The 23,008-nt window shown below is 49.2% G+C and overlaps 8 protein-coding genes across 15 annotated transcripts; 5 read left to right on the top strand and 3 right to left on the bottom strand.

Annotated features, from left to right (window-relative positions):
- Window positions 1–414: 414 nt before the first annotated feature.
- LOC9654414 (putative polyketide hydroxylase) lies at window positions 415–3,911 on the bottom strand. The gene is made up of 13 exons (XM_024669107.1): window positions 3,667–3,911; window positions 3,527–3,609; window positions 3,346–3,481; window positions 2,804–3,273; window positions 2,707–2,754; window positions 2,485–2,659; window positions 2,318–2,430; window positions 2,168–2,259; window positions 1,881–2,105; window positions 1,689–1,833; window positions 1,071–1,620; window positions 942–1,018; window positions 415–887 (listed from the first exon to the last, which is right to left on the bottom strand). The coding sequence occupies exons 1-11, from the start codon at window positions 3,827–3,829 to the stop codon at window positions 1,186–1,188; spliced, it is 2,085 nt and encodes a 694-aa protein (XP_024524875.1). The 5' UTR covers window positions 3,830–3,911; the 3' UTR covers window positions 415–887; window positions 942–1,018; window positions 1,071–1,185.
- On the bottom strand, window positions 555–1,152 carry LOC112344304. The gene is made up of 3 exons (XM_024668749.1): window positions 1,071–1,152; window positions 942–1,018; window positions 555–854 (listed from the first exon to the last, which is right to left on the bottom strand). Exons 1-3 carry the CDS (start codon window positions 1,150–1,152, stop codon window positions 555–557), a joined length of 459 nt encoding a protein of 152 aa, XP_024524517.1.
- A 1,923-nt stretch (window positions 3,912–5,834) lies between the features above and the next one.
- Window positions 5,835–8,433, top strand: LOC9654412 (U3 small nucleolar RNA-associated protein 18 homolog). 4 transcript variants are annotated; one of them, XM_024669113.1, is made up of 4 exons: window positions 5,835–5,939; window positions 6,033–6,178; window positions 6,287–6,434; window positions 6,489–8,433. In XM_024669113.1, exon 4 carries the CDS (start codon window positions 6,731–6,733, stop codon window positions 8,204–8,206), a length of 1,476 nt encoding a protein of 491 aa, XP_024524881.1. In that variant the 5' UTR covers window positions 5,835–5,939; window positions 6,033–6,178; window positions 6,287–6,434; window positions 6,489–6,730; the 3' UTR covers window positions 8,207–8,433. The 4 variants fall into 4 exon arrangements, with proteins under 4 accessions (XP_024524881.1, XP_024524883.1, XP_002964403.1 ...); XM_024669115.1 differs by having other exon boundaries at window positions 5,915–5,970; XM_002964357.2 differs by lacking the exon at window positions 5,835–5,939 and having other exon boundaries at window positions 6,062–6,178; window positions 6,489–8,214; window positions 8,290–8,432.
- A 79-nt stretch (window positions 8,434–8,512) lies between these two features.
- Window positions 8,513–11,359, top strand: LOC9655616 (nucleotide pyrophosphatase/phosphodiesterase). 2 transcript variants are annotated; one of them, XM_024669108.1, is made up of 13 exons: window positions 8,513–8,839; window positions 9,087–9,174; window positions 9,230–9,487; window positions 9,547–9,655; window positions 9,723–9,834; window positions 9,882–10,014; window positions 10,076–10,251; window positions 10,304–10,490; window positions 10,544–10,611; window positions 10,671–10,779; window positions 10,844–11,032; window positions 11,126–11,206; window positions 11,262–11,359. In XM_024669108.1, exons 1-13 carry the CDS (start codon window positions 8,553–8,555, stop codon window positions 11,334–11,336), a joined length of 1,872 nt encoding a protein of 623 aa, XP_024524876.1. In that variant the 5' UTR covers window positions 8,513–8,552; the 3' UTR covers window positions 11,337–11,359. The 2 variants fall into 2 exon arrangements, with proteins under 2 accessions (XP_024524876.1, XP_024524877.1); XM_024669109.1 differs by having other exon boundaries at window positions 11,131–11,206; window positions 11,262–11,348.
- LOC9654411 (acetate/butyrate--CoA ligase AAE7, peroxisomal) lies at window positions 11,201–13,538 on the bottom strand. The gene is made up of 4 exons (XM_024669110.1): window positions 13,237–13,538; window positions 12,381–12,965; window positions 11,700–12,316; window positions 11,201–11,648 (listed from the first exon to the last, which is right to left on the bottom strand). Exons 1-4 carry the CDS (start codon window positions 13,423–13,425, stop codon window positions 11,375–11,377), a joined length of 1,665 nt encoding a protein of 554 aa, XP_024524878.1. The 5' UTR covers window positions 13,426–13,538; the 3' UTR covers window positions 11,201–11,374.
- Window positions 13,539–13,572: 34 nt separating this feature from the next.
- Window positions 13,573–16,936, top strand: LOC9654410 (RNA polymerase II degradation factor 1). Of its 3 annotated transcripts, none has more exons than XR_002991680.1 (11): window positions 13,573–13,897; window positions 13,957–14,000; window positions 14,054–14,156; window positions 14,212–14,290; window positions 14,354–14,826; window positions 14,885–15,242; window positions 15,301–15,580; window positions 15,631–15,780; window positions 15,837–16,298; window positions 16,355–16,754; window positions 16,826–16,936. XR_002991680.1 is itself a non-coding variant. In XM_024669106.1 (10 exons), exons 1-10 carry the CDS (start codon window positions 13,690–13,692, stop codon window positions 16,694–16,696), a joined length of 2,499 nt encoding a protein of 832 aa, XP_024524874.1. In that variant the 5' UTR covers window positions 13,573–13,689; the 3' UTR covers window positions 16,697–16,936. The 3 variants fall into 3 exon arrangements, 1 of the variants encoding a protein (XP_024524874.1); XR_002991679.1 differs by having other exon boundaries at window positions 16,355–16,760; XM_024669106.1 differs by having other exon boundaries at window positions 16,355–16,936.
- A 189-nt stretch (window positions 16,937–17,125) lies between these two features.
- On the top strand, window positions 17,126–19,886 carry LOC9654409 (ras GTPase-activating protein-binding protein 1). Its single transcript, XM_002964354.2, has 10 exons — window positions 17,126–17,272; window positions 17,349–17,375; window positions 17,429–17,572; window positions 17,662–17,953; window positions 18,017–18,228; window positions 18,289–18,478; window positions 18,532–18,644; window positions 18,706–18,771; window positions 18,834–18,903; window positions 18,970–19,886. Exons 2-10 carry the CDS (start codon window positions 17,352–17,354, stop codon window positions 19,545–19,547), a joined length of 1,689 nt encoding a protein of 562 aa, XP_002964400.2. The 5' UTR covers window positions 17,126–17,272; window positions 17,349–17,351; the 3' UTR covers window positions 19,548–19,886.
- Window positions 19,887–19,959: 73 nt separating this feature from the next.
- Window positions 19,960–22,524, top strand: LOC9654408 (putative E3 ubiquitin-protein ligase XBAT34). Of its 2 annotated transcripts, XM_024669112.1 has the most exons (9): window positions 19,965–20,183; window positions 20,239–20,353; window positions 20,426–20,506; window positions 20,563–20,651; window positions 20,703–20,794; window positions 20,845–20,923; window positions 20,982–21,084; window positions 21,138–21,223; window positions 21,287–22,524. In XM_024669112.1, exons 1-9 carry the CDS (start codon window positions 20,082–20,084, stop codon window positions 22,046–22,048), a joined length of 1,509 nt encoding a protein of 502 aa, XP_024524880.1. In that variant the 5' UTR covers window positions 19,965–20,081; the 3' UTR covers window positions 22,049–22,524. The 2 variants fall into 2 exon arrangements, with proteins under 2 accessions (XP_024524879.1, XP_024524880.1); XM_024669111.1 differs by having other exon boundaries at window positions 19,960–20,183; window positions 20,563–20,794.
- The last annotated feature ends 484 nt before the right edge of the window (window positions 22,525–23,008 follow it).

Raw genomic sequence — 23,008 nt, 5'->3', positions numbered from 1 at the left:
TAAATAACAAAGTGAGGTTAAGTGTAATAAGTTTTTATGAAACTAGGTTTCAGATTTTTTTTCCTTCAAGGAAGGGATAAAGAAGATGTGAAAAGATAAATAAAGCAAATTTAACTTCCTATATGCAGTGTTGAATATTGACAAAAAAGAAGACCCAAAGATAAATTTTATTGATCAAGTTAATAATAATTTTAAATGATGGCTAATAAATAAATTTAGTGATGAAATATGTTATTTATTACAATAATGTTTTGTGGATTATAATGGTTTTCAAAGTGCCTTGCTTTAGTTCAAAATTTTAACTTTAAAATTAGTTCAAACATTAAGCAATTACATACAAAGTTGTAACTGCCAATGATGCTTAATTGAATGGTTGTCATCAATTATATTAGTGGCAATTTTATAATTTTAACAGGCTTATTATATAATTTATTAAGAATGAGTCAGGAACACAATAAGATTCTTTCAAAAGTAACTTCTTATCAAGCAGCTACTTGCTGTGAGATTCTAACATCAGCCGAGGAGCCCAGGTGAGACGGGATAACTTCTCTCTTTCACTGTGCTTTACCAGACTTCACATTGTTGAGTATTTGCTCCAGCCTGAATTTCATCACTGGCTGACCCTTGGAAGTTTTCTTAAACATCTTTGCCTTGGTCTGCTTCCTCAGCTTCTCCGAGTGCTCCCGAGCCTGCTGCCTCGCCACATTCTCCTTTGCTCTCTCTTCCTTGACAACTTCCACCTCCTCTTTCTTCCTTTCATATTCGCCTCTCAGCCTCTCCAGGGAACTGAAGCCCCGTTTTCTGTGCCTTCTTCCACCAATTTGGCTACGGCTGCCGCCAGCACCATCTTCATTCTGTGCCCTTGCGTGTGTTTGCTCTTCAGGTTTCTACAAGAAGCTCTCTCTCTCAGCAACATTTTCTGCACAAACTACAAAACTTACTTGAGGATCGAGCTCCTTCTTCAGCTTCTTATACTTCTGCACCTTCTTGGCGTTCTGATAGAACTCACGCTTCTTCTCTGCGCAGGGAAGAGCAAAAAGATTGATACTAAATGCGATCAAATGACTCACTGATTTCACATGGGTTGTAAGACGACCGGGATTTCACTGCCTCCTTGCTCGCTCCCTTGCCGCCTGGCTGCCGCTTCTTCATTTCTAACCCTAAAAAAGGTGGGTTTTTTTTTTCTCATTTACATCCAGCGCTCTTAAGCTGGAGTTTCTCATTCCATCCCAAAACGCTGTCAAAGGCCAGCCTCAGTTCCTCAAACGACTTGGAACCGTGCTGCTTCGAGGATCTCCAAGCGATGTGATCGTCTGGTCTAACGAGAATGACGATCCCAGGTTGAGACACTCCGCACAGCTCCCACCAGTTGCATTTGTCGGCTGCTACCACTTCGGTATAGGCACCGGCGTTTCTCTCCTTCCAGCTCCCAACGAAATCGGCCTCAGCGTCTCTAGCAGTCTGATCCGAAAGGACCACAACTCTTAGAGGAAATGGCGACGACTTTGATAGCTGCAGCGCGTCCTCGGCCCAGTTAAGACCACTCGCCGAGCACTCTACCAAAAACAGGAACTCGAGCCGGCTGGGATGGATCAAGTCTAAAGTCGACGAGATATCTTCCTGGAAACCAACACCACTGTGAGCGGGAGCATTGACAGAGAGAAGAATTCACTGCTTCGAATGCTTACGCTGCCAGGGGAACCGCCGTGCAAAACTTTGATCTTCATATGCGGCAAGCGCACTCCTGGCACGCTCAAAGGGACGTACTCTCGTTGCCTCTCCCGAGAGCTCTCCTCGACGTTATCCTCCGGTACAAGCGCTCCATTGGTATATCTGGAAAGAAGAAGCGGTGTACCTAGACAAAGAAATGAAAGGCATACCTGAAGAGAAGATCCTCGGCCGGGAACTGGAGCTGCAAGCTTTTACCCTGCTCCAGTATCTTTTTAACGTGAGAGATCCTTGCCTGGGCGACCGGATTGTATCTGTTGAGGAAGACCGACGCGACTTGGGCCCGGCCAACCGAGAAGATGCCGTCTAAAACCTGGGACTGCAAGCTCTTTGGTAGGATGGATCCAACAGTGCTATTGATCGTTTCGTGCACCATTCTAATGATGAAAAAACAAAAAAGAAAAAGTATGATAGCGTCAAGAAATTTGAGGCAAGCTACCTGGCATAAGATGGATCGAGTCCCAAAGCCGATGGAATGGACATGGCCGCTTTGAAGTTCTCAACACTTAGCGCAGTGTTGGCCTCTGCAATCTGGAAACAAAGAATAAAAATTAGAAATATAGAAAACAATGGATGTTTTCTTCTTAACTGGTCTTCTTTCCGTCTCGTATGTTTCGAGAAGCGTGGGTGGTGCCATGGAGTTGAGTACCGCGGCTAGCTTCCATGCTAGATTATGTGCGTCCTGTATTCCAGTGTTCATGCCTGGGATTTTTTGTGAGCATGGAGCCTTTGTGGAGCGAAAAGTGAAAGAATTACCGAAGCCACCGGCGGGAGGGAAGCGATGAGCAGCATCCCCTGCTAGAATTACTCGTCCTCCTTCACCGCACAAACACTTCTCCGCTACTTCCGCGTGCATGACCCACGGCTTGACACTCTTCACTTCCACGTCTATGTCCAAGCTCAAAAGCTGGCGGATGGTCTTTTGACATTCCTGTAGGATCGAGAATAAAAAATGAGCGAGCTTGCTGATTGTCTTACGCTTTCTGTAAAATCATCGGCGTTTTGCTGTGGAGGATAAAATGGCATCTGCTTAACATGAAGCGTTAGGTGCATCGAATGAAAGAAGAGAGCACACCTGAGCAACAAACTCCCCCAAGCGTAGATCATGCGCGACGATCACCGCTATCGCGCTTGGATTAAACACAAAGAAGAGCATTCCGGGCCTGTTGTCCACCAAGTACTTGCTGAGCTTCTCACTGATGAAGTGCACGCTTATGAGCTGCTGTAAGTTGTGCTGTCCTTGGAGTGTAACTCCCATAGATTTCCTTACGCCACTTCCAGCACCATCAGCGGCAACCAAGTACTGGCAAGTCACGATTTTCTCACTGGCAGTGGATCCGGTAGGACGTAGCGTTGCCACGACTTTGTCGAGAGAAGATCGGATGGAGTCACACTGGTAGCCCATAAAAATGCTGCTCTGGTTTGGTTGCAAGGAAATGGGATCCAAAGAAACACCCGATTTGGTTGCGTTCTCCACGAGGATTGGAAGAAGACGGTGCTGCGAAAAATGAGCTACATTTGTGGGACTTCGATTGCTCGTCAAGTCTAGAAAAAAGAAAACAATGAGAAAGAAACCATCAAGTCACACAAAGAAAAAAGCAAAGAAATAATGCTTGCCTTTGGGATGGATGTGATCCACAACACCGAGAACTAGACCATCAAGAGCAGTGCAATATGTAAAACGTCGCCAGTGGTCCAGTGGAGGTTGAAGAGCCTCGATTTTCGATCCCAGTCCGTCAAGCCTCCTGAAAATCTAGTGAAGAAGAAAAGAAAAGAGGAAAGTGTGGAGTTAACTTACCTCCATTGTCCTGTTATTTATGAAATGCGCCTGGGGATGATCCGGGAGCTTGCATCTCTTCTCGACGAGCAAAGACTGCACGCCTGTGCCCACCCAGCGACTCAAGTAAATCCAAATGGGGAATTGAGGAATCACGGTACCTAGTTTGCTTAGCAGGATTGAGAGCGTTATTCCGACAGGGCCTCCTCCCACAATCACAACTGGAATTTCGCTGGGAATCGCGTCCACAGAAGGAATTGTCGAGAAGATCCGGCTGCACACTGCAAGATCGCGCGCCCGGCGCATTTTCCCCGTTACTCGCATTGCAAAGCCCTAAACCCTAAGCCAACTCGCAACGAATATTCCGTCAAGTGATTAGCCCTAACGTAAAGCGCATATTCTGTGATCCTAGGATCGTCGTTCTTCGTGAAAACCGCAGGGAGGGAAGAGCCATGGCGCCCAAGGCCGCTCCAACGCCGCCCCCGCCGCCAGCCTCGGAGCCAGCGGCTGTAGGTATTTCACTGCCGAAGCTATCGATCCTGACGAAATGCAGGCTGGGAATCGATGCTGACAAGCACCCTGTTGTTCTTGCTTGCCAGAGGCGGCCGAGGCGCCGCCGCCGGAGCCGACATTCACAGGCACCTGGTTCGATGATCCGGTTGAGGTGCGTTTCTCTTTCACTCGATCCATCCTTTCGGGAAGAAATCGTTCCTTTCATTCTGGTTGTCAGGGAGAAGCTGCTCAACAGGCAGCATTGGAATTGAAAAACAGGATAGAGATCAGAGCCCTGTCCGTGCGGCAATTCCTGGTAAGCTCTTTGTCTTCCTCTTCGTGTTTCGTTTGGAGAATTTACCTTGTTTTCGATCTCTCATAGGAAAAAACGGTGGTACCTCTCCTATTGCAAGGCATGCACCACCTTGTTCTTGAAAGGTACGTGGTTTTGACTCCTCGTCTTCCTATAAGCAGTGCACAGTGAAGGGAGGTCTTAGCAGTCTAGCCAGTCTTTGTTTCTCGTCGGTTTTCTCTTGTTTTGCTTCCCATTGCATTTGTCTCTGTCCAGGCCGTCGAATCCAGTCGAGTATTTAGCTGCTTTCTTGCTTAAAAACAATCCACAGGGGCCCGAGCCTCCGTTGCCCGAAGAGCTGCCTAAGGAATCTGCCGCTGGCGCTACTCCTACGGAAGCTCCTCCGGAAGCTCCTGCTGCTCCAAGCTAGACAAATTCTAGTTTATGCTCGTCCTGATCTTCTAGTTATCCTGCTTCAGTTTTGTATGCATGCGGTGCTAGATACTTCAAACAGACTGAGTGACCGTTTTGATCCTTCGCGTTCTGTATGATTGGATCTTAGAATGCATGAGAAGTTGCGAAAAGAAGAAACATGAGAAGGTGCGGTAAAAAGATTTTCTACTTCCTGCTGTGTGGAGCTGCCAGTTTTACTGGCTGACAAACACGCAGCAGCATCTTTGGAAGTGACTACTGCCTGGAACTGACATGAGCGATCAGTTGCTAAACTTTTTGTGCTTCGGGATGCTCCACCTGTTGCCATGAAGTTGAGTCCTCTGGCAAGGTTTCCTCTTGATTTTCAGATGCTTCTCTATCTGTTGGAGGGTCATTGATTTCGTGCTCCTCCGTGTGAGTTTGATTTTCTGCTCGCTGAGCATCATTTTCTGCTGCTTTTGGAGCATCATCACCATCATTGTTGAAGCTCGAGTCGTCCATGTCTATGAGTGACCCGTCGCTCGCGAAAATCCCCTCATAGGATACAAAGGAGAGCGATCTTAAGGTGCGCTCTAATTGATGGACTCGTTTCTCGTGTTCGGTTTTAACGATTGGACTGTCAAGACATTCTTCCTCAGGCAATTCTTCGGTATTGCTCTCTGCGATTTTCAACTTAGATTCACACCAGACTCTCGCACTCTCCTGAAGGCATCTAATCCGTCCCAGCCAGGACTTATCGTCCTTCTGAGGCGGTGTGTGCTCGCCGTCCTGGAAGCTCGGCCCGAGCGTTACAAGCGCAGCCACGCAGAGAGCGGTGGAGAGAAAGAGGGGAACAAAGTAGACAAGGACTTGGAAAAAAATCGGAAGTACAAAGAGGAGCAGCAGGCCAGAAGAGATGAGTGGATGCTTCAGAGGCGCATTGAGGATGTTAGAAACTTGGACAGCCATGTCCTGGGTGAAGCTTGCGAATCCTTAAGCGCTCGCAAACTTACCTCGGAAAAAGTCAACACTCTCGCTTCGAGATCGAGATCTAGATCTTCCCGGTAAGCCGTAGCCGTTGCTGCGTCGCGAGTTTCTTTTCTAAATCGTGAATCTCATGATCTTACCATGCAGGAGTCAGGACTCGATGAAGAACAAGGAAACAAGGAAAGAGAGATCTCTCCAAGGAAAACTGTGCAGCCAACGAACGAGAGAAGACGAGTAGCTCTGGACTTTGAGGTCTGCTCCAGCTTAAAAAGGCTGCTGGGACGTAAAGATAAGCTCTTCACTGGACCCACGACCGGCCTTATGTTTGTTTATTCTTTTTTACAGGCCTCGGGAAAAGCTGGCCAGGCAAATGGGCTTTCGAGCAGAAGAAGACACATGAACAATGCAGGGATCGCAGTATGGTCGTTTCAGGCTCTTTGGGTGCTCGTACCATCGACACCATGTGATGGAAGAATACGATTCCAGTGAAGGTAAAAAAAAAAAGAAAAAGCTTTTTATTTTCTGGTAAGATTTCGTTTTTCGCGTTGGCAATTCGTTTCATAGTGATGTTCTTACGTGTTCTTTGTTTTTGTTTGTAGGATGGAAGACGGGGGGAGAGGACGTAGGACCGTTTTGATCGTGAATTATTTGGCCGCGTGGATGGATGGCTTCCTTTTTCTTCGAGCTTGTTCGGCTCTAAGGTTAGCTATCAATCAGAGGGACCCAAAGGCTGCCTGATTTCAAAAGGTATGGTGTCTTTTGCTTGGATTTGTGGCCTGTTCATAGATTGAGATTGTCCAGAGGGGGCTTTCTCGATCGATCGAAGTGGCGCGAGAGTGACTGACTTTAAAATAAATGGATGGTCTTGCGGGAATCGGAGGAGTGGCGCTAGCATCTGGAAATGAGTTTGTTTTGGGAATCCTCGTAGCCATGAATGCACGGAAAGAGCTAGAGCTTTGTCTTAACTTAATTAATCAGGTTAAATCTAAATTAGTTTTCTTGCCGTTAACTAATACTAGGGCTTAGGGTTTTGGTGAGTGGCTATGGCGGCCAGCGAGAAGAAGAAGAAGAGGCGGAAGGGGCCGTCGCTCAATGACACTGGGCTCAAGGACAGCGATCTCCAGGAGGCTGAACGGCTGCACGGATTGCTGTTTGGAGCGCTCGAGAATGCGGCAGAGGGTCTGGGCAAGGAGAACGAGGTAGGCGATGGATTTCGGAGGGATGTGCTAGGGATCGATGCCGGGGAGGAGCCGGCCGCGGAAGAATGTGAGAGGAAGCCGGCATGGATCGACGAGGAAGATAGCGAAATCCAGGTGAAAGAGGGCAAGGCTGTGTCGGCGGCGGAGTATGTTGCTGGGTTGAGGGCACAGCACGCGAAGCTCAATCCGGGGACCGACTGGGCAGCGCTTCCATCGGAGAAGAAGAAGAGAAAGAATTTTGATTCGGAGCTTGATTCCGATGTGGAGGAGGACGAGGACGAAGATCACACGAGAATTCTTCGAGAAAACGATGAGCTAGTCGTGAAGAGCAAGGTCCGGTTGCCGCAGGGATTGATCGAAGTGTCGAGGCTCAAGGATGGAAATGCCGATGAGCCTTCCAGCGCAGTGGTGAGGTCCGTGGAGTTCCACAGGAATGGCCAGATTTTGATGACGGCCGGGTTTGACAAGAGGCTGCGCTTCTTCCAGATCGATGGCAAGAAGAATCCCAAGATCCAGAGCGTCTTCCTGGACAACTTCCCCGTCCACAAGGCGAGCTTCGTGCCCGACGGATCCAAAGTCGTGGCTTCCTCGCGGAGGAAGATGTACGTCTTGTATGATCTTGCTCACGCCAAGGTGGAGAAGGTGATGCCTCCGGTCGGGAGAGACGAGCAAAGCCTGGAGAGCTTCGAGGTCTCTCCGGATAGCAAGGTGGTGGCTTTCATCGGGAACGAGGGGTACATCCTTTTGAGCTCGCTTGGAACGAAGCAGCTCATTGGAACGCTGAAGATGAATGGCTCCGTGCGATCGCTGGCGTTTGCGAACGATGGTCGCCAGCTTCTCAGCTGTGGCGGCGACGGGGAAGTCTACTGCTGGGACTTGAGCACCAGGAGGTGCTTGTACAAGATCAGGGACGATGGCTGTGTCAACAACACGGCGCTGTGCGTGTCCCCGGCAGCAAACGAGTACTTCTCCACGGGATCTTCCAGCGGGGTTGTCAACGTCTACAAGTACCAGGGACTCGCGAGCGGTGGTGCCGCCGCCAGGCCCGTCAAGACGCTGATGAACTTGACGACGGCGGCGGACACCTTGAAGTTCAACCACGACGGCCAGATCCTCGCGATGTGCTCGAGAATGAAGAAGGACGCGGTGAGGCTCGTTCACGTCCCTTCCTTCACGGTCTTCTCCAACTGGCCGACGCCGAAGACGGGCTTGCAGTACGTGCACTCGCTCGACTTTAGCCCCGGGAGCGGATATCTAGCAGCAGGAAACGCCGCGGGGAAGGTTTTGCTCTTCAGGCTTCGTCACTACGAGCACGCGTGACTACACAGGTCTTTTCTTCTATCTTTGGCGGTTTGCTTCCATGCTTACATGACTCTCCTCTTGGGTCGCTTTGCAACTTCCAGGTTGCTATGGCGGAATGCGCTCGCACAGGTCTCTCTTAGTAAAATTCCAGTTTTGCTCCGCCAACTTTTGCTCTTGTTAGCAGAGGGGATTGGCGCTGATGTAATGACAAGTGCAAGATTAATCCAGATCCGGGAATTTTTTTTATAGTAAGCAGTCTCAAGCTCACGGGCTGGATCAGTACAGCAGACAGGCAGCAGGCTTAAAAGGACTCTCCACCACCCGAGTTGCCAGTAGTGGATTTTCAACTCTTCCTTCGACGAAGATGGCTCAGCTGAGTTCCGGTATCTCTCTTGGGCTTGCAGTTGTGCTGCTGTCGCTGGTCTCGTCTTTGCAAGCTCCTTCTGCTCGACTGGATCATCGGAACTCTGCCTTCGGTTCTATCACCAGGCGGACACTGCTGGAATGCCGGGATCCAAATCCGTATCTCAACTTCACGCTTGACACCGCAGGGCCGCTTGCGAATGTTCAAACAGTGGTGGCGACCGTGAGTGGTGTTCTTCAGCCGAGTGCCAGCGATTGGATTGGAGTATTCTCGTCCGCAACTCACAAGTAAGTGGACCTCAGTTTGCGTTCTTTCTTTGCTTTCTTTGGTTTTTATCTTGTTTTTTGTTTTGTACCTCTTTGGTGTAGTGCGAGTTGATAGAAAATGACTCGTACTAGCAACCCGTGTTTTTCCAGGAACTCTTTTACAGGTCTTGTCCTTTTATTTTTGGATCTTGGCTCTGTTTTGCTGTCAAAATTCGCGTGGATTGAGTGAGCTAATCAACTGAAAGTTCTCTTTTTTCTTTTTTGGCAGCTACTCTGATTGCCCCGCCAAGGCAGTCTTATATTCTCAAACAGGTGATATAGCCAGCTTGCCTTTGCTGTGTGACTATCCTCTAAAGGTGAGATTTTGTAATTTCTTTTCTCTTTCTTTTCTTAAGACTTTCGATTTTGCAGTTCAAATTCTTGTCTAGTGATCCTGGATACTTGATCTGCTCAAACAAGACTTGTGCTGGCAAGCAGTGTGCCGTGAAGACGTGCTCTGGATCTGTATCTTTCCGTCTTATCAACATAAGGACCGACGTCACCTTTGTGCTCTTCAGTGGGGGCCTTGCAGTCCCCTGCATTCTCAAGGTGTCGCAGACTCTACCCTTTGCAGCGCCAAATTTTCCACTGTATGGCCATCTTTCTCTGGAGGATTCCTCGGGCACATCTGTAAGTTTTCAAAGATTGGATGCGTTGTTGATATAACCTTTTTTTGTTTTTACTGCTAGATGGTATTGGCGTGGGTCAGCAGGTCCTTCGATATCCACTACGTGGAGTTTGATCACGGTCGGAAATCCATGGATGAAGTGACAAGTTTTCAAATAGGAGATTTGTGTGGTATGATGTCGATTTCTATTTTTCTCTTGGCTTCCTTTTATATTTTGATTTTCTTTTTCCGCTGTAGATGCTGTCCCGGGACCAGCTAAGGACTTCGGTTGGCACGATCCTGGTTTCATACACATTGCACGAATGCAAAATCTTAGGCCTGGTACAAGATACTCGTATCGGTATGGAAGGTAAGGAAGCTTCTTTTTATATTTAATTTTTAGCCATTTATTTGCAGCGATAATTCTGGCTGGTCCAACTTGAAAATGTTCACTACTCCTCCGGCTGGAGGAGCATACGGTACGAAGTTTCTAATCTTTGGAGACATGGGAAAGGCCGAACGAGATGGCAGCTTGGAGCATTACATTCAAGTAAGTTAAATCTCCAAAAGTCTTACATCTTTGCGCTCCCGATTTTTTTATTTTCTTGCAGCCTGGAGCACTGCAAGTTATTGATGCCATGGCAAATGAAACCGTAGATGCGATTTTCCACATTGGAGACTTGAGCTATGCTACCGGATTCCTTGCGGAATGGGACCATTTCCTGGAGATGATCGAGCCAGTAGCATCGAAGACTGCCTACATGACAGCAATTGGAAACCACGAGAGGTACTAATAAAGGTTTACGAAAACTTATAGATTGACTTGTGTGGGTTTTCAGAGATTATCCAGGCTCGGGATCCATGTATAGCACTCCAGACTCGGGTGGCGAGTGTGGGGTCCCATATCGATCTTACTTCCGGATGCCTGTCCAAGACATCGACAAGCCGTGGTACTCAATCGCCATCGGTCCCGTGCATTTCACAGTCATCTCCACAGAACACGACTGGAGCTCGACCAGCGAACAAGTATGCATTCTTATTCGTTTTCATGTTTACTCCAAGGAAACCTTCTTCTACAGTACGCTTGGATGAAATCCGACCTTGAATCTGTCGACAGATTCAGTACACCATGGATAGTTTTCACAGGGTAACTGTTTTTATCCACATTTTCATTCTGTAAACCCATGTGTGCTATTTTCCTTTCAGTCATCGACCTATGTACTCCACTCAACTGCCGGGAATTATTTCTAAACTTCTACCAGGTGTGGATCCGAAATTTGTAGCAGCTGTGGAACCATTGCTCTTGAGAAACAAGGTAAAACACGAGCTCTTCAAAGGAAAAACTATAATGAAACTGTCTTTTTATTTTTTTTGCACAGGTTGATTTAGCAGTGTGGGGACATGTTCACAACTACGAGCGAACTTGTGCTGTGTTTCAGGGCCGCTGCCTGCAGCATCCGATCAAGGATTTAGCGGGCGTTGATTTCTTTGACACTACAATTTACTCGGCTCCAGTTCACGCCGTGGTTGGTATGGCCGGATTCAGCCTGGATGACTTCCCTCGTAATGTAAGCTTGCAGCTTTGTTTCCTATTATTTATTTCTGTTCAAGCTCTTTACATGGTATTGATATTCTACCTTTTCTATATTTTTTGTCGACAGTTTAGTTCATGGAGCTTGATTCGAAGGTCGGCATTTGGATATGCAAGAGTGACAGCCGATAAGAAAAAGCTACTCTTTGAGGTAGATGAATTGCATTCTTGGTTCTTGCATGTTACTTTTGTATTTTTCATTCCAGTACATTACAACGGACGGAACAGTAGCTGACCGGTTTAAAATTGCCAAGCTAAACTGGGGATTTTCCAGGCCGTGAACGATTTCAAGCCTTACCAAGTTCAATCCAGTTGGCTTTTAGAGCTTGCTGATTTGCTTGACGCTGCCAAGAGCTCTTGCTTTGCTGCGCAGCACCTGTTTCTGGATCTTGCCAGTCGCGGTTTTGTCCAAGGCCGCGAGAATGACGACGCTCTTTGGCACCATGAACTTTGGCAAATGCTGTCGACAGAACGAGAGTATCTCCTCCTCGTTGCTCCTCACGCCGTACTTGAGAGACACAAACGCGCATGGAGACTCGCCCCACTTCTCGTCTGGCCGCGCCACCACAGCAGCTTCTAGCACTGCTGGATGCCTGGAAGAAAAAACGAAATGAGAAACAAGCAAGAAATAACTCTTCTTTTACCTGTACAAGATGCTCTCCACTTCCAGGCTGCTAATGTTCTCACCTCCAGAAATGATAATATCCTTGGCTCGATCCTTGATCTCGATGTATCCATCGGGATGCCAAACTGCCAGGTCCCCGGAGTGGAACCATCCTCCTCTAAAGCTCTCCAGCGTCGCCTCTGGATTGTTCAAGTAGCCCTTGAACACCATGTTCCCGCGCATGCAAACTTCGCCAATGGTGACACCGTCCTTGGCAACCGGTTCCAGAGTTTCCGAGTTGAGCACCTGTAAGCCGTCGAGGCCGACGTATTTCACGCCCTGCCGAGCCTTTAGCCTGGCCTGCTCATCGGGCGAAAGGTTGTCCCATTCGGGATTCCACTCGCACACAGTGCATGGACCATATGTTTCCGTGAGCCCGTAGACGTGAGTCACATGAAACCCGAGAGCTTCGATTTTAGCCAGGACTGTTGCCGGAGGAGCCGCACCCGCGGTCATTATCCTGACTTGCCTGTGTTGGAGCCGCGAGAACGTTGAGCCCGTTGCCGCACTTATGATCGTGTTGAGCACCGTGGGAGCAGCGCAAAAGTTGGTCACGTTGTGCTCGGCAATGGCGGCAAAGATTCCTTTGGCCGTCACCTGTGGACACGAGGAACTTTACTGATATACGAGCGTAAATGAAGAGAAACGAGGAAAAGCAAACCTGGCGAAGACATATGTTGGTCCCGGCCAGAGCTGCCACTGCCCAAGGAAAGCACCACCCGTTGCAATGGAAGAGCGGGAGAGTCCAGAGATAGATGCAACCGTGCTTCATCTCCCAAGTCACGCACTCGCTTAGAGCCGAGAGATAGGCTCCACGGTGTGTAAGCATGACGCCTTTCGGGCTAGCAGTAGTTCCTGACGTGTAGGACACGGAGATAGTCTCGGTCTCATCCTCTGGCCTGGTCCACTCGAAACTTGGATCCCCTTCCCGGAGAAAATCTTCGTAGTCGCTGCTGCCGGGAGGCCACGAATTCTCCATGCCTTGGAAAAACTCGTCTCTTATCACCACCACGAAGGGAGCTTGGAACAAGGTCCCTGCTTTCGCTGTCCAGTCACGTAAAGCACCGCTAATCAGGTGGAGAAACTCCTCGTCAACAAGAACAGCTTTCACGCCGGAGTAATGGAAGAGCGTCGCGACGGTGCGCTGGTCTAGGCGGATGTTGACGCAATTGAGCACGGCCGAGGCCATGGGAACTCCAAACTGGACCTCGTACATGGCAGGAACATTGGGAGCCACCACAGCAACCTTGCAAAACAAGAAAAAACTTTTCCATCAGTCCTCACTAGAAACAAACAAGCCATGGATCGTGCAAATCAACGCACGGATTTTGCAAAACAAGAAAAACGATCCATCAGCCTTCTGCTTCCTATAGAAAAAAACCACCCTCAATCTAGAAACAAACAAGCCATGGATCTTGCAAAACAAGAAAAACTTCTTCTCCTTCCAAACAAGCCAACCAATTTCTTGGAATCTATGATTTGCCTATCACGTCACGGGAACAAGGAGAGGCACTTACAACATCGCCAGGGCCAATGCCTCGTCTTCGCAGTGCCGATGCCAGCCTCCTGCAGCGCTGGAGCTCCTGAGACCAGGTAAACCGCCGAGAATTGTAGATCACGGCCGGACGCTGGGGATGGATTTGAGCCGCGCGCTCCAGGAACACAAGCGGGCTAAGCGGCGCGTAATTCGCCTCTCCCAGATCCATGGCTCGCTGCGATGCTGCTGGTGGAATCCTCACTCACATCGCGAATCGATCGTTGACCGCCTGGAAACCATAAACCCTATTCCAAAAGGGCAAAGACAAATAAAACCAGCCGCTATTCGTTCTAGGGTTCCTCCGTAGTCGTTGAGAGTACTAAGGTTTTCTGTGCCGGAGAGGAGAAATCGAAGGAGGGAGAGGGATTGATCGCTACTGCTGCTAAGAGCACGAGGGATTGACGCACTAGGGCGTGGCGATTAGCGCAGAGAGATGAGCGGCGCTCGAGGATCGTCATCGTCGGCGACGCCGGCAGCGGCGGCCGCGGCTCCAGCGGCGGCCATCCCAGCCAGCGCGCGCAAGGTCGTCCAGAACCTCAAAGAAGTGGTCGGGGTAGGGCACGGCGAGGAGGAGATTTTCGCGACGCTCAAGGAGTGTAACATGGACCCTAACGAGACGGCTCAGCGGCTCATGAGCCAAGGTAAAGCATCCAGTGCCTCTCTAGCTCAAAACATTCTCTCATATCCTTCCTTCGCGCAGATACCTTCCACGAAGTGAAACGCAAGAGGGACAAGAAGAAAGAGGTGTGTTCTCGTCTCTCTTTTGGGTATCTGCATTGTCTCACGCCCTCTCGCAGGCTCCTGCCGGCAGCAAAGACTTGGGCGATGGTAGATCGAGAGGCACGACAGCTTACAGGGGCGGGAGAGGATCTGGAAGACTCACGCGCCACTCTCAAAACGGTAGTCCTCTCTCGGTTCTTGGAACGAAAGCTGATGTCTGCGTGTGTGTTTCCAGAGTCGAATGGTCGTGGCAAGGCTCTGCCTTCCAAGGAAAATGGAAACCATGCGCCTGTTCCTTCGGCTCCACAGTCTGGGTGAGTTCTAGAGAAAAACTCTCTTCCTCCTCTAGCGGCATGGCGTTAAATCTCGAGTTACAGGAGCGCAGCTACTCCTGTACTTCCGAATGGATCCGTGCAGTACTCCTCGTCAACGGGACTGGTCACGCATGGGTCGTGGAGTAAAATCTCTGGTCACGCGACAATGGCCGAGATGCTAAAGTCCAGCACCAGCAACGGGCCACACCTCCCACCTAATATGTTAACAGCGGGTACCGGACAGCAGTTCTCGTCTTCCGGAATGTACTCGTCCAGTGATCCTGTGCATCATCCTTTTCCTGACCAACGGGTTATCAGGCGTGAGAAGCCTATAGGCGACAGGTCGGCGGCATCGGTTCCAGGCGGTGGATTGCCTTCGCCGCCTCACCTGCAAGATGATCGGTCCGGTAGTCCTCCTGGACTCCAAGAGACGAACAAGTTTCCAGATACAGGAGCTCGGGAGACTTCTGGATATCGATCGGCAGCACTTGGAAATGGAAGGCCTGCGTATCAGCAACAACAGTCTGTAAATAAAAGTAAGCTTCTCCTTTGCTCTTGGTTTTTGTTTCAGAGCGCTGATCTCGGTTATAACAGCTACTGGACCCAACATGGAGTGGAAGCCAAAAGTAGGGGCTCAAGAAGCTGTCACGGCGTCTGGACTAAACTCTCTGGAGAGGGTTCTGACAGAGGCCCCAGCTTCGGATATCTCTGAGGCTGAGGTGTTGTCTGTTGCAGCGAAGTTCCAAAATCTTTCGGCCCGTGATGAGCAGCAAGTAATAATGCCTAACAACTTTCAGTCTCAGGGAGATTTGGGCCTTAGTTTTGGTAGCTTTGGTGAGCCCCTTGGTTCTTCTCTTCCTTCTGGTTTCAGTTCGGAGGATGGTCTCGACATCTCTGGCTCTTCTGAAGCGTCCGTGGCCAAGGATATCCTGCGTGAGCAGTCACCTTCTGGGTAAGAAACTCGTCGCTGTTTCCTTCTATCTTTATGTCTACTGATGGTTTTCGTGCAGAGTGGATGCCGTGGCTCCTGATGAAACCCCTTTGCATCAGGATGATGACATACCTGTTCAAAGAGAGAACGCGACTTCAGCTAGTATTCCTGCCACCTATACACAGGTCGACGTCACGAAATTGCGGTCGACTCAACAAGCTCCACAATACCCGTATCTGCCGTCGGCACCAAACTACACTACAAGTATTGGGATGGTTTCTCAGGTTCCCAGTGGCCAACACAGTTTTGACTCGCAAGTCCCTCATCTTCAAGACATGTCCAGTGTTCCAACTTCACTGGTGAGTCGCATCAATTGATATTTTCTGGTCTTGACTTTTTATTTTTACAGAAGCAGCAATACGCGGATTCTGCTACGAGTTTTTACTCGCCATCTCTTCGGCCTGGTTCTGACGCTGACGCCCGTTATGCGCAATACAGTTCTGCCGCGAAGTACAATGGAGGAGTAGTGATGTCTGCTCAACACCTTCCAGCTCACGAGGTACTATACCGCAGTTTGCTATGATTGATTCCTTATGTTTAATCGTTTGTTTTCAGGCATCCAATTCCACTGCCTTGTCAACCAGTAGCACAGTGTCTCAAGTGCCACAGGCAAGTGCGCCTACAGCTCCTCAGCAACCGCTTCAAGTTCACGCTTACCCGGCTCAGCCAACCGGTATGCCAGTGGGTCACTATGGCAACGTTTTCGGATACCAGTACCCGAGCTACACCTTCGTGCCTTCGCCATATCAGCACAGCTACGCAGCTAATTATCCACAGCCCCCAGTCAGCAGTTACTCACCATCAGCTAATTACGCCCCCGCCATGAAGTACACGCTACCTCAATACAAGCCAGGGAGTGCCACAGCCAATGCTCCCACTGGAGGCTACGGCGGATACGGCACTGCGTCGTCAATGTACGCGGCAAATCCGACGGCAACGGCCTCAAACACGCCCGGGTACGAGGATGGCAGCGCTGCTCAATACAAGGACAGCAACCTTTACGTCCCCGGTCCACAGGTGCCGAGTGTTTCCATTCGTTTTCATTCATGTAGAGATGGTTTTTTTCTCGACAGGGAGACGGTGCAAGGCTGTGGCAACTGACAAACGACATAGCGGCGGCACAACAGACGAGCTCGTTCTACGCCTTGTCCAGCCAAAACCAGCACACGTACACGCAACCGAGCAGCCACACGCATCCGATAAACGGCTACACGAGCTTGTACCACCAGCCGGGGCCTGCCGGGAGCGCTCACCAGGTGATCCAACAGCCTCAACCTTTGGGCGGTGCTGCCGGGAGCACCCAAGTTGGAGCCACTAATTATCACCAACAGCTACAACGGATCCAGCAGCAGCAGCAGCAACAGCAGCAACAGCAGCAGCAGCAGCAGCAGCAGCAGCCGAGCTGGAACTACTGATCCTGGCGAACGATGCAAGGCTTTTTTTTTTGTTCTTGGAGATCGATCGGCCGAAGATGTAGAGGTTTTCTCTTTACCACTGCTACTGAATCAAACTAACCATTGTACTGTTTTCCTTGAAACTTGTAGGAAGTTTGTGGGAGCTCGCGCTTTTCTATCTTTTGCTTTGTTTCAGCCTAAAGAAATCGAAGAGATGTATATATGGTTTTCACAAAATATATCAATACTTTACGTTACATACTTTGGAAATTTCACATGGTTTGGACCTTATATAAATTTCGTGCTCGCACACACGCGAAAGATTCTCTCGGCCCAACCGAGAAGCTGACAAGGTGTTAATGTTTAATTGTGTGTTCTTTGGCGGGCATATTCCACCACTACCGCCGCCCGCCGCTCATATATATATCTTGCTGTCCTCAGTACCTGGTTTACTTTTCCCTCTTCTGGTTAGGGTTTGAGCGCCTAGGGTTATCGCCCCATTTCTGTTCTTGGGGAGAGAGCAGGGCTTGGCGGCGGGCATCCTTGTCATAATCGCGCGCCTCGCAGCTCCCGCAGCGATCTAGCGCCGAATTCCAGGTGAAATCTCGCTTCTTTGTCTCTTCTTTCCGCTGCGGGCGAGCTTGAAATGTGTGCGGATTTCTTGGATTTCCAGGCAATGGCGGTGGCGCACGCACAAATGGTAAGCTCGCTGCTGCGGTGGGAGATTGTGTGTTTTCTCACGCGAGAATGTAGGTCGGGAACTCGTTCATCAACCAATATTACAATGTGCTCCACCAATCGCCACAGGTGGTGCATCGGTTTTACACCAATGCGAGCTGCCTCACTCGAGCAGAAGCCGGTCCAGAGGGCCAAGCGGACACTGTCTTCTCACAAAGTGTACGATTCTTTCTCGTTTCTCTGGCTCTAGCTGAGGATTGAGTGGTTTTTCTTTTTCCTTTTTTTTTTGTTTTTGTTCTTGTTCTCAGGGGATTCATGAGAAGGTGATGTCTCTAGACTACGTCGGGCTCAGAGCTGAGATTAAGACTGTGGACTGTCAAGATTCGTATTCTGGCTCGGTTCTTGTGATGGTCACTGGATCGCTGTCAAACCGCTCCAATGGAAGGCGCGACTTTGTCCAGACCTTTTTCTTGGCACCACAGGAGAAGGGCTATTTCGTACTGAACGACATTTTCCGGTATTTGGACGAGCCGCAGGTTTCGACCATGTCATACGTTGTGGCGAATGGTCCTCAAGAGCATTCTCCGACTCCAGAGTCTGGTAAGTTTGTCTTCTGTTTTTCGATTTGTGTGCCTTCGTTAAGCTGTTTCGTGCTCTGTGTAGTTCCGGATACTACTCATTTGGAAGTGAGTGAGGCTACGCCTGTTGCTACTGAAGAGCAAATAGACGAGGGATACGATATACCAGATGCAGACGAAGAGGTTTTGGTGGAGGAGACTGTCCAGAATGCCGTATCTTTGGATGCTGACGAAGTTCTGGACATCGAGGATTCACAATCGCAACCAGACGAGCCAAAGAAATCGTACGCATCAATCGTAAGTTGATACTTACAAAGCTTCTCTTGAATGTAATGGGCGTAAGTGGCAATGCTGCAGTTGAGGGTTGTCAAAGCCGGAGGCGGTGACAGTGTCCAGCATGTTCTTCAACACGTCCCGAAGCCTCCGCCGTCAATTCCCGCTGAAAAACCTGCGTTACCTGTGCCTCAAACAGTGGTGCAAGAAAGTTCAGTGGTATCTCCGCCGATCGAAACAACCGATGAGACTGCTGCAGCTCCCGACACACAAGGTATGATCAGTGAATACCATGCGGCTAGTGGTAACCATCGTCTTGTTGATCAGGTGATGGAAAATCGATTTACATCAAGAACCTCCCAATGTCCGTCACCACTCCGCAACTTGAGGAGGAGTTCCAGAAATTTGGGACTGTAAAGCCGGGAACTAATATCAAAAAGGTAAATAGGCAAAAAATTATTCTGTAGTTCCTGCCAACCAAGTAATCCTGTTTTTTATCAGCAAAACAATGTTTGCTACGCGTTTCTCGAGTTTGAAGATGCAAGCTCGGCACGATCAGCGATCCAGGTAGTTGCCCGTGACATTATTGCTGCATTGAATGTTTCCTAACAGTAATCGTTATTATTCAGGCCTCCGGCTCGTTTCAAATCAGCGGCAAGCCTGTCATGATCGAGGAGAAGAGGCCGCTTAGCGCTAGAGGTATTGTTTTATGGTTGATGGAGTCAATCCGTAACATGTTCCTTTCCTTGTCCTCTACCGTGCCAGGCTACCGAACAGGGGGGCGGGGAAGGGGAAATCGAAATGACGGGTCTCGAGGCAGGGGCTACTACAACCGTGGTGCTGCTGGTCCCGCTCCTCCTACCGCTGCTCCTGCCGGTGGTGGCGGCGGCGGCGGTGGCGGCAGCGGCAGCGGTGGCAACAGGAACTACGAGCAGGGAAACCGGGGCCGGGGCTCTCGCGGGGGATACAACAGCGCTAACAACAATCCAGGGGACGGTGGCCGAGATAGTGGTCGCTCCAACAGCGAAGAATATCATCCGCGGTACGAGAGCCAGGGCCACAACTACAACAATAACTACACCAACACCAACGCCACCAATGCTGCTACCAACAGTGGCAACTCGAGCGCCGGTCACCACCACCACCAAGCCAACAGCAGCAACACTGGCAGCAGCAACAACCACGGCTATCCAAACTCGAGGCCTCCTCGCCGGTACGTCAGCCGCGGCAACAACAACAACAGCAACAGTTCCAACAACAGCAACAACCCCAATTACAATCGAAGCTCCTCGTCCTCGGCTGGCGGCGCTCCTGCTGCTCCTCCCGCGGCGGTGACAGCTTGATTGAGGCGAGATCTCTGGGGAGTGGAAGCAACTCCCCGGTTTTCTCTGGTCTCTGTTCGTCCTTGATCGTCGCGTCGTCGTCGTCGTCATCGTCGCCTTCCTTCGGCTCTCTTGGTGGGATTGTATTCATTCGCAAAATTTTTGTCAGGCTTCTCCATACTACTACAGGCAAGCTCTCTTTCTCTCTTCCATGGTTTTTCTTCTTTCTTTTTTCCTTGATTTTTCCTGTGTGTAGAAAGGTGCGTAGTTTTAGTCTTGGTAGCTCTACTATCATCGAGTGATTGACCGGGTTTGTGTAACGGGCATTAATTTTGTCAAAAAAGTGACTTCTTCGAATAATCAGGCATATTCTTTTAGGGATATTCTGTGTTGTAAGGAATATTCTGCTTCCATCCCTCGTCGCCACACGGCTTGGGTAGGCCGTCTCGTTCCTTCGGTGCCCTGCCCTCGAAATTTCTTCCTCTAGGTCGGTTCCATCGGCGCCGATCAATTCAATCGGCTCGATCGCGTCCCCCGGGCGCCGAAGCAGCAGCAATGGGCGCGGGCTTTTCCAAGGAGGAGCAGCTGTATCAAGCCGTCCACAACGGGAACCATCAGCTTGTGAAATCTCTCCGGCGCGATGGAGCGTCTTTGGAGGTTCGTGTAGAGATTTTGCTTCTTCTTCGTCTTCTTCTCATCAGTGGGGTGATAGTTTCTGGACAAGGAGGGCAGGACCCCCTTGATTTTGGCCTGTGCTCGCCAAGATCTGTTTGACATGGTCGTCACTTTGCTCAATCTCGGGGCTAATATAAATGCCTATAGACCTGGTAAGTCAGCTCTCTCTTTCGTTCTAGACTATGTAGATAGTTTACTCTATCGCGTGGAATTTGTTCATCTAGGCTCGAATGGTGGATTTCCATTGCATCATGCCGCGAAAAGGGGGCTGGAGAGAACTGTGATTCTGCTCATATCCAGAGGAGGTCGGGAAGTTTTTTTCTTCTGAGTCACTACTACTGAAGACATTCTGTGCATGCAGCTGATCCTTTATGCATCAATGACGATGGACAAACTCCTTTGGATATGGCCAGACTACGGGGACATACTTCGATCGTCCGGATTATAGAGGCAAGCGAGCGAGCGAAAATTCTATTTATTTTGACGAGGAAACTTTTTCAGGATCGGATAGCTCTGTTTACTGGGATGATTCGTGAAGTTTCGGGGCCTGGCTTGCTGGAGGTCTTTGTACCGCAATGGGTGACCAAGAAAGTGTAAGTTTTGCTTGGCGCTTGCAACGTCATGGACTGCTTTGTGTTTTTAGGTGGGTTGCCGTTGTCCCAGTTCAAGCTAACCAGAGACATCCTCCAAGGCACGAGCTCGCTATTTATCAGTCTCCCAAGGTCTGGGTGTTTGCTTGCCCATTGTTCTTTTGATGTATATGAAGGATTTCTCTGGTAGGTTGCGGCGCCGAGAACCGTCATTTCACTCTGGAAGGCGGATCTGGAAGAGCCAAAGTGGAACACTGGAGCACCAGTTTTGATAGTCACAGAAAGAGCTACAAGTAAGCTTCTGGTTTGCTTTCTTTTCTCTAGCAGCAAGCTTGTTTTTCTGTAGAGATGAAATACAAGTTCCTGTCTGAAGCGGACGGTGACACCGCTCAACTGGAGAAACTGTACAGAGCATGCAGAGGAATACCTCCGGTGAGACATCATCCCAGTTTTTCTTTCTGTCCGTCTAGACTTCGCTGTTTTTTTTCTTGCCAGGTGGTTCCTGCAATGGGATACCCTGTTCCTCCACTTCCTGACAACCAGGACGACGTTGCACTGGCTATGGCATTAGATGCTTCTCTTCAGTCTGCTGGAGCGAATGGAGGATGGGGTGACCAACCCGGCAGTGAAAACTACAACGGATGGGGAGTTCAACAACAAAATCAACAACACCACCCCCAACAACAGCAACAGCAGCAACAGCAACAGCAACAGCAGCAGCAACAGAAGCAGCAGCAGCAACAACAACAACACCACCAACAAGAGCAGCAGCAGCAGCAGCCGGCCGGTTCAAAGAAGAATGACTGTGGAGGCTGGGCAGTCGATGGCAGCAGCAGCAGTACCAGCAGCTACAATGGTTGGGGAACTCCAGAGCCGGGGCAAAGCAGCTCAGAAGCTTCAGTGGCCACTCCCGCGGCACCGGAAGAACCTCCATCCGCTCCACCGCTGCCGGAGGACGACTTTGTTGTCGGTCCGATCCACTATCCTTCCATCGACACTTCTCCAGTGACTAATCCAGTTCCAGTTTCTAGCGTCGCAAAGGCCTCCACTGCCACTGCTGCCACGCCTGTGGCGGAAACGGAGAAAGCTGGTGGCCAGTGCGTGGTTTGCTGGGACGCTCCAGCACAGGGCGTGTGCATTCCGTGTGGCCATCTAGCGGGCTGCATGGGGTGCTTGCAGGAAATCAAGAACAAGAAGTGGGGGTGCCCGGTTTGTAGGAGTCCGATAGAACAGGTGGTGAAGGTATTCGCGGTATAGAAAATATTATGGTCAGAGATTTGTACAGGGGGTGACAGGATAAAACAGGGATGGGAGTGATGACAACGCAGAGGCTTGACTCCCACGAGGATCTCGAGTCGAGCTTCTGGATCGAATATATAAGCGCAGGCAGAAAAGGGGTTACTTAGAGTGTGGAAGTATGAAGGGAGCTTCTGCTCTGGTGGTTTTGGGAGTGGTGGCTTTTGTGGCTCTGGCTATGGTGGCTTCGTCTTCTCCACTGGGAGCGACTGAGGAAGGCTGTGGTGGCTACAAAGATCTCATCAACAAGTGCTACCAGATCGAGTTTGATGAGTGCTGCGCCAAGGCCAAGCAGGCGATGGCGGAGAAATGCGTGTGTAGTATCGATGGCGCCCGCGACGTGCTGCTCGAGGCGTGCGCGTTTGATCCAACAGATGCCAAGAGCTGTCCTGCTTTAGCAGCTTTTTAATTAATCTACGAAACATTGTTGTTGGTTTAAGTGAGCAGAGACTAATCCTTGCGTAAAAATCATAACAATAAATATTAAGAAACAGTGATAAATTTGAATAACCATTTACTATGAAGAACCTTAAGTTGATTTTTTATAACTTTTAACTTTTATGATAATAATATCTTAATATATGTTTATTACTACTAAATTTACAATTCTGTTGCCGGCATTAGTTATATCATGTTAGAATCATTTGCATTCAATTTATATATATTATTATTAATGTTTCTGTGTGTAATTTTTTAACATTAATTTGCTGGAAATTCTTCAACTCAAGCTTGGGAACAAAATTTTTTGCCGAATGAAATAATTTTATCTTTAATTTTAAAATATACTTGAGTAAGTTTTTCTATTATAGTAAAAAAGAAAATAATCTTTCTTATAAGAAATTTTAAGGATTTTTAACTAAATAATTATCCTAAAAAATTATATAAATTACATATAATCATATTTTTATTTAATTGTAGCTA

The sequence above is a fragment of the Selaginella moellendorffii genome, unplaced genomic scaffold (genome assembly GCF_000143415.4).
Source record: "Selaginella moellendorffii unplaced genomic scaffold, v1.0 SELMOscaffold_4, whole genome shotgun sequence".
In the NCBI taxonomy this organism is placed as follows: Eukaryota; Viridiplantae; Streptophyta; class Lycopodiopsida; order Selaginellales; family Selaginellaceae; genus Selaginella; species Selaginella moellendorffii.
This window is presented reverse-complemented; position numbering and strand designations above follow the sequence as displayed.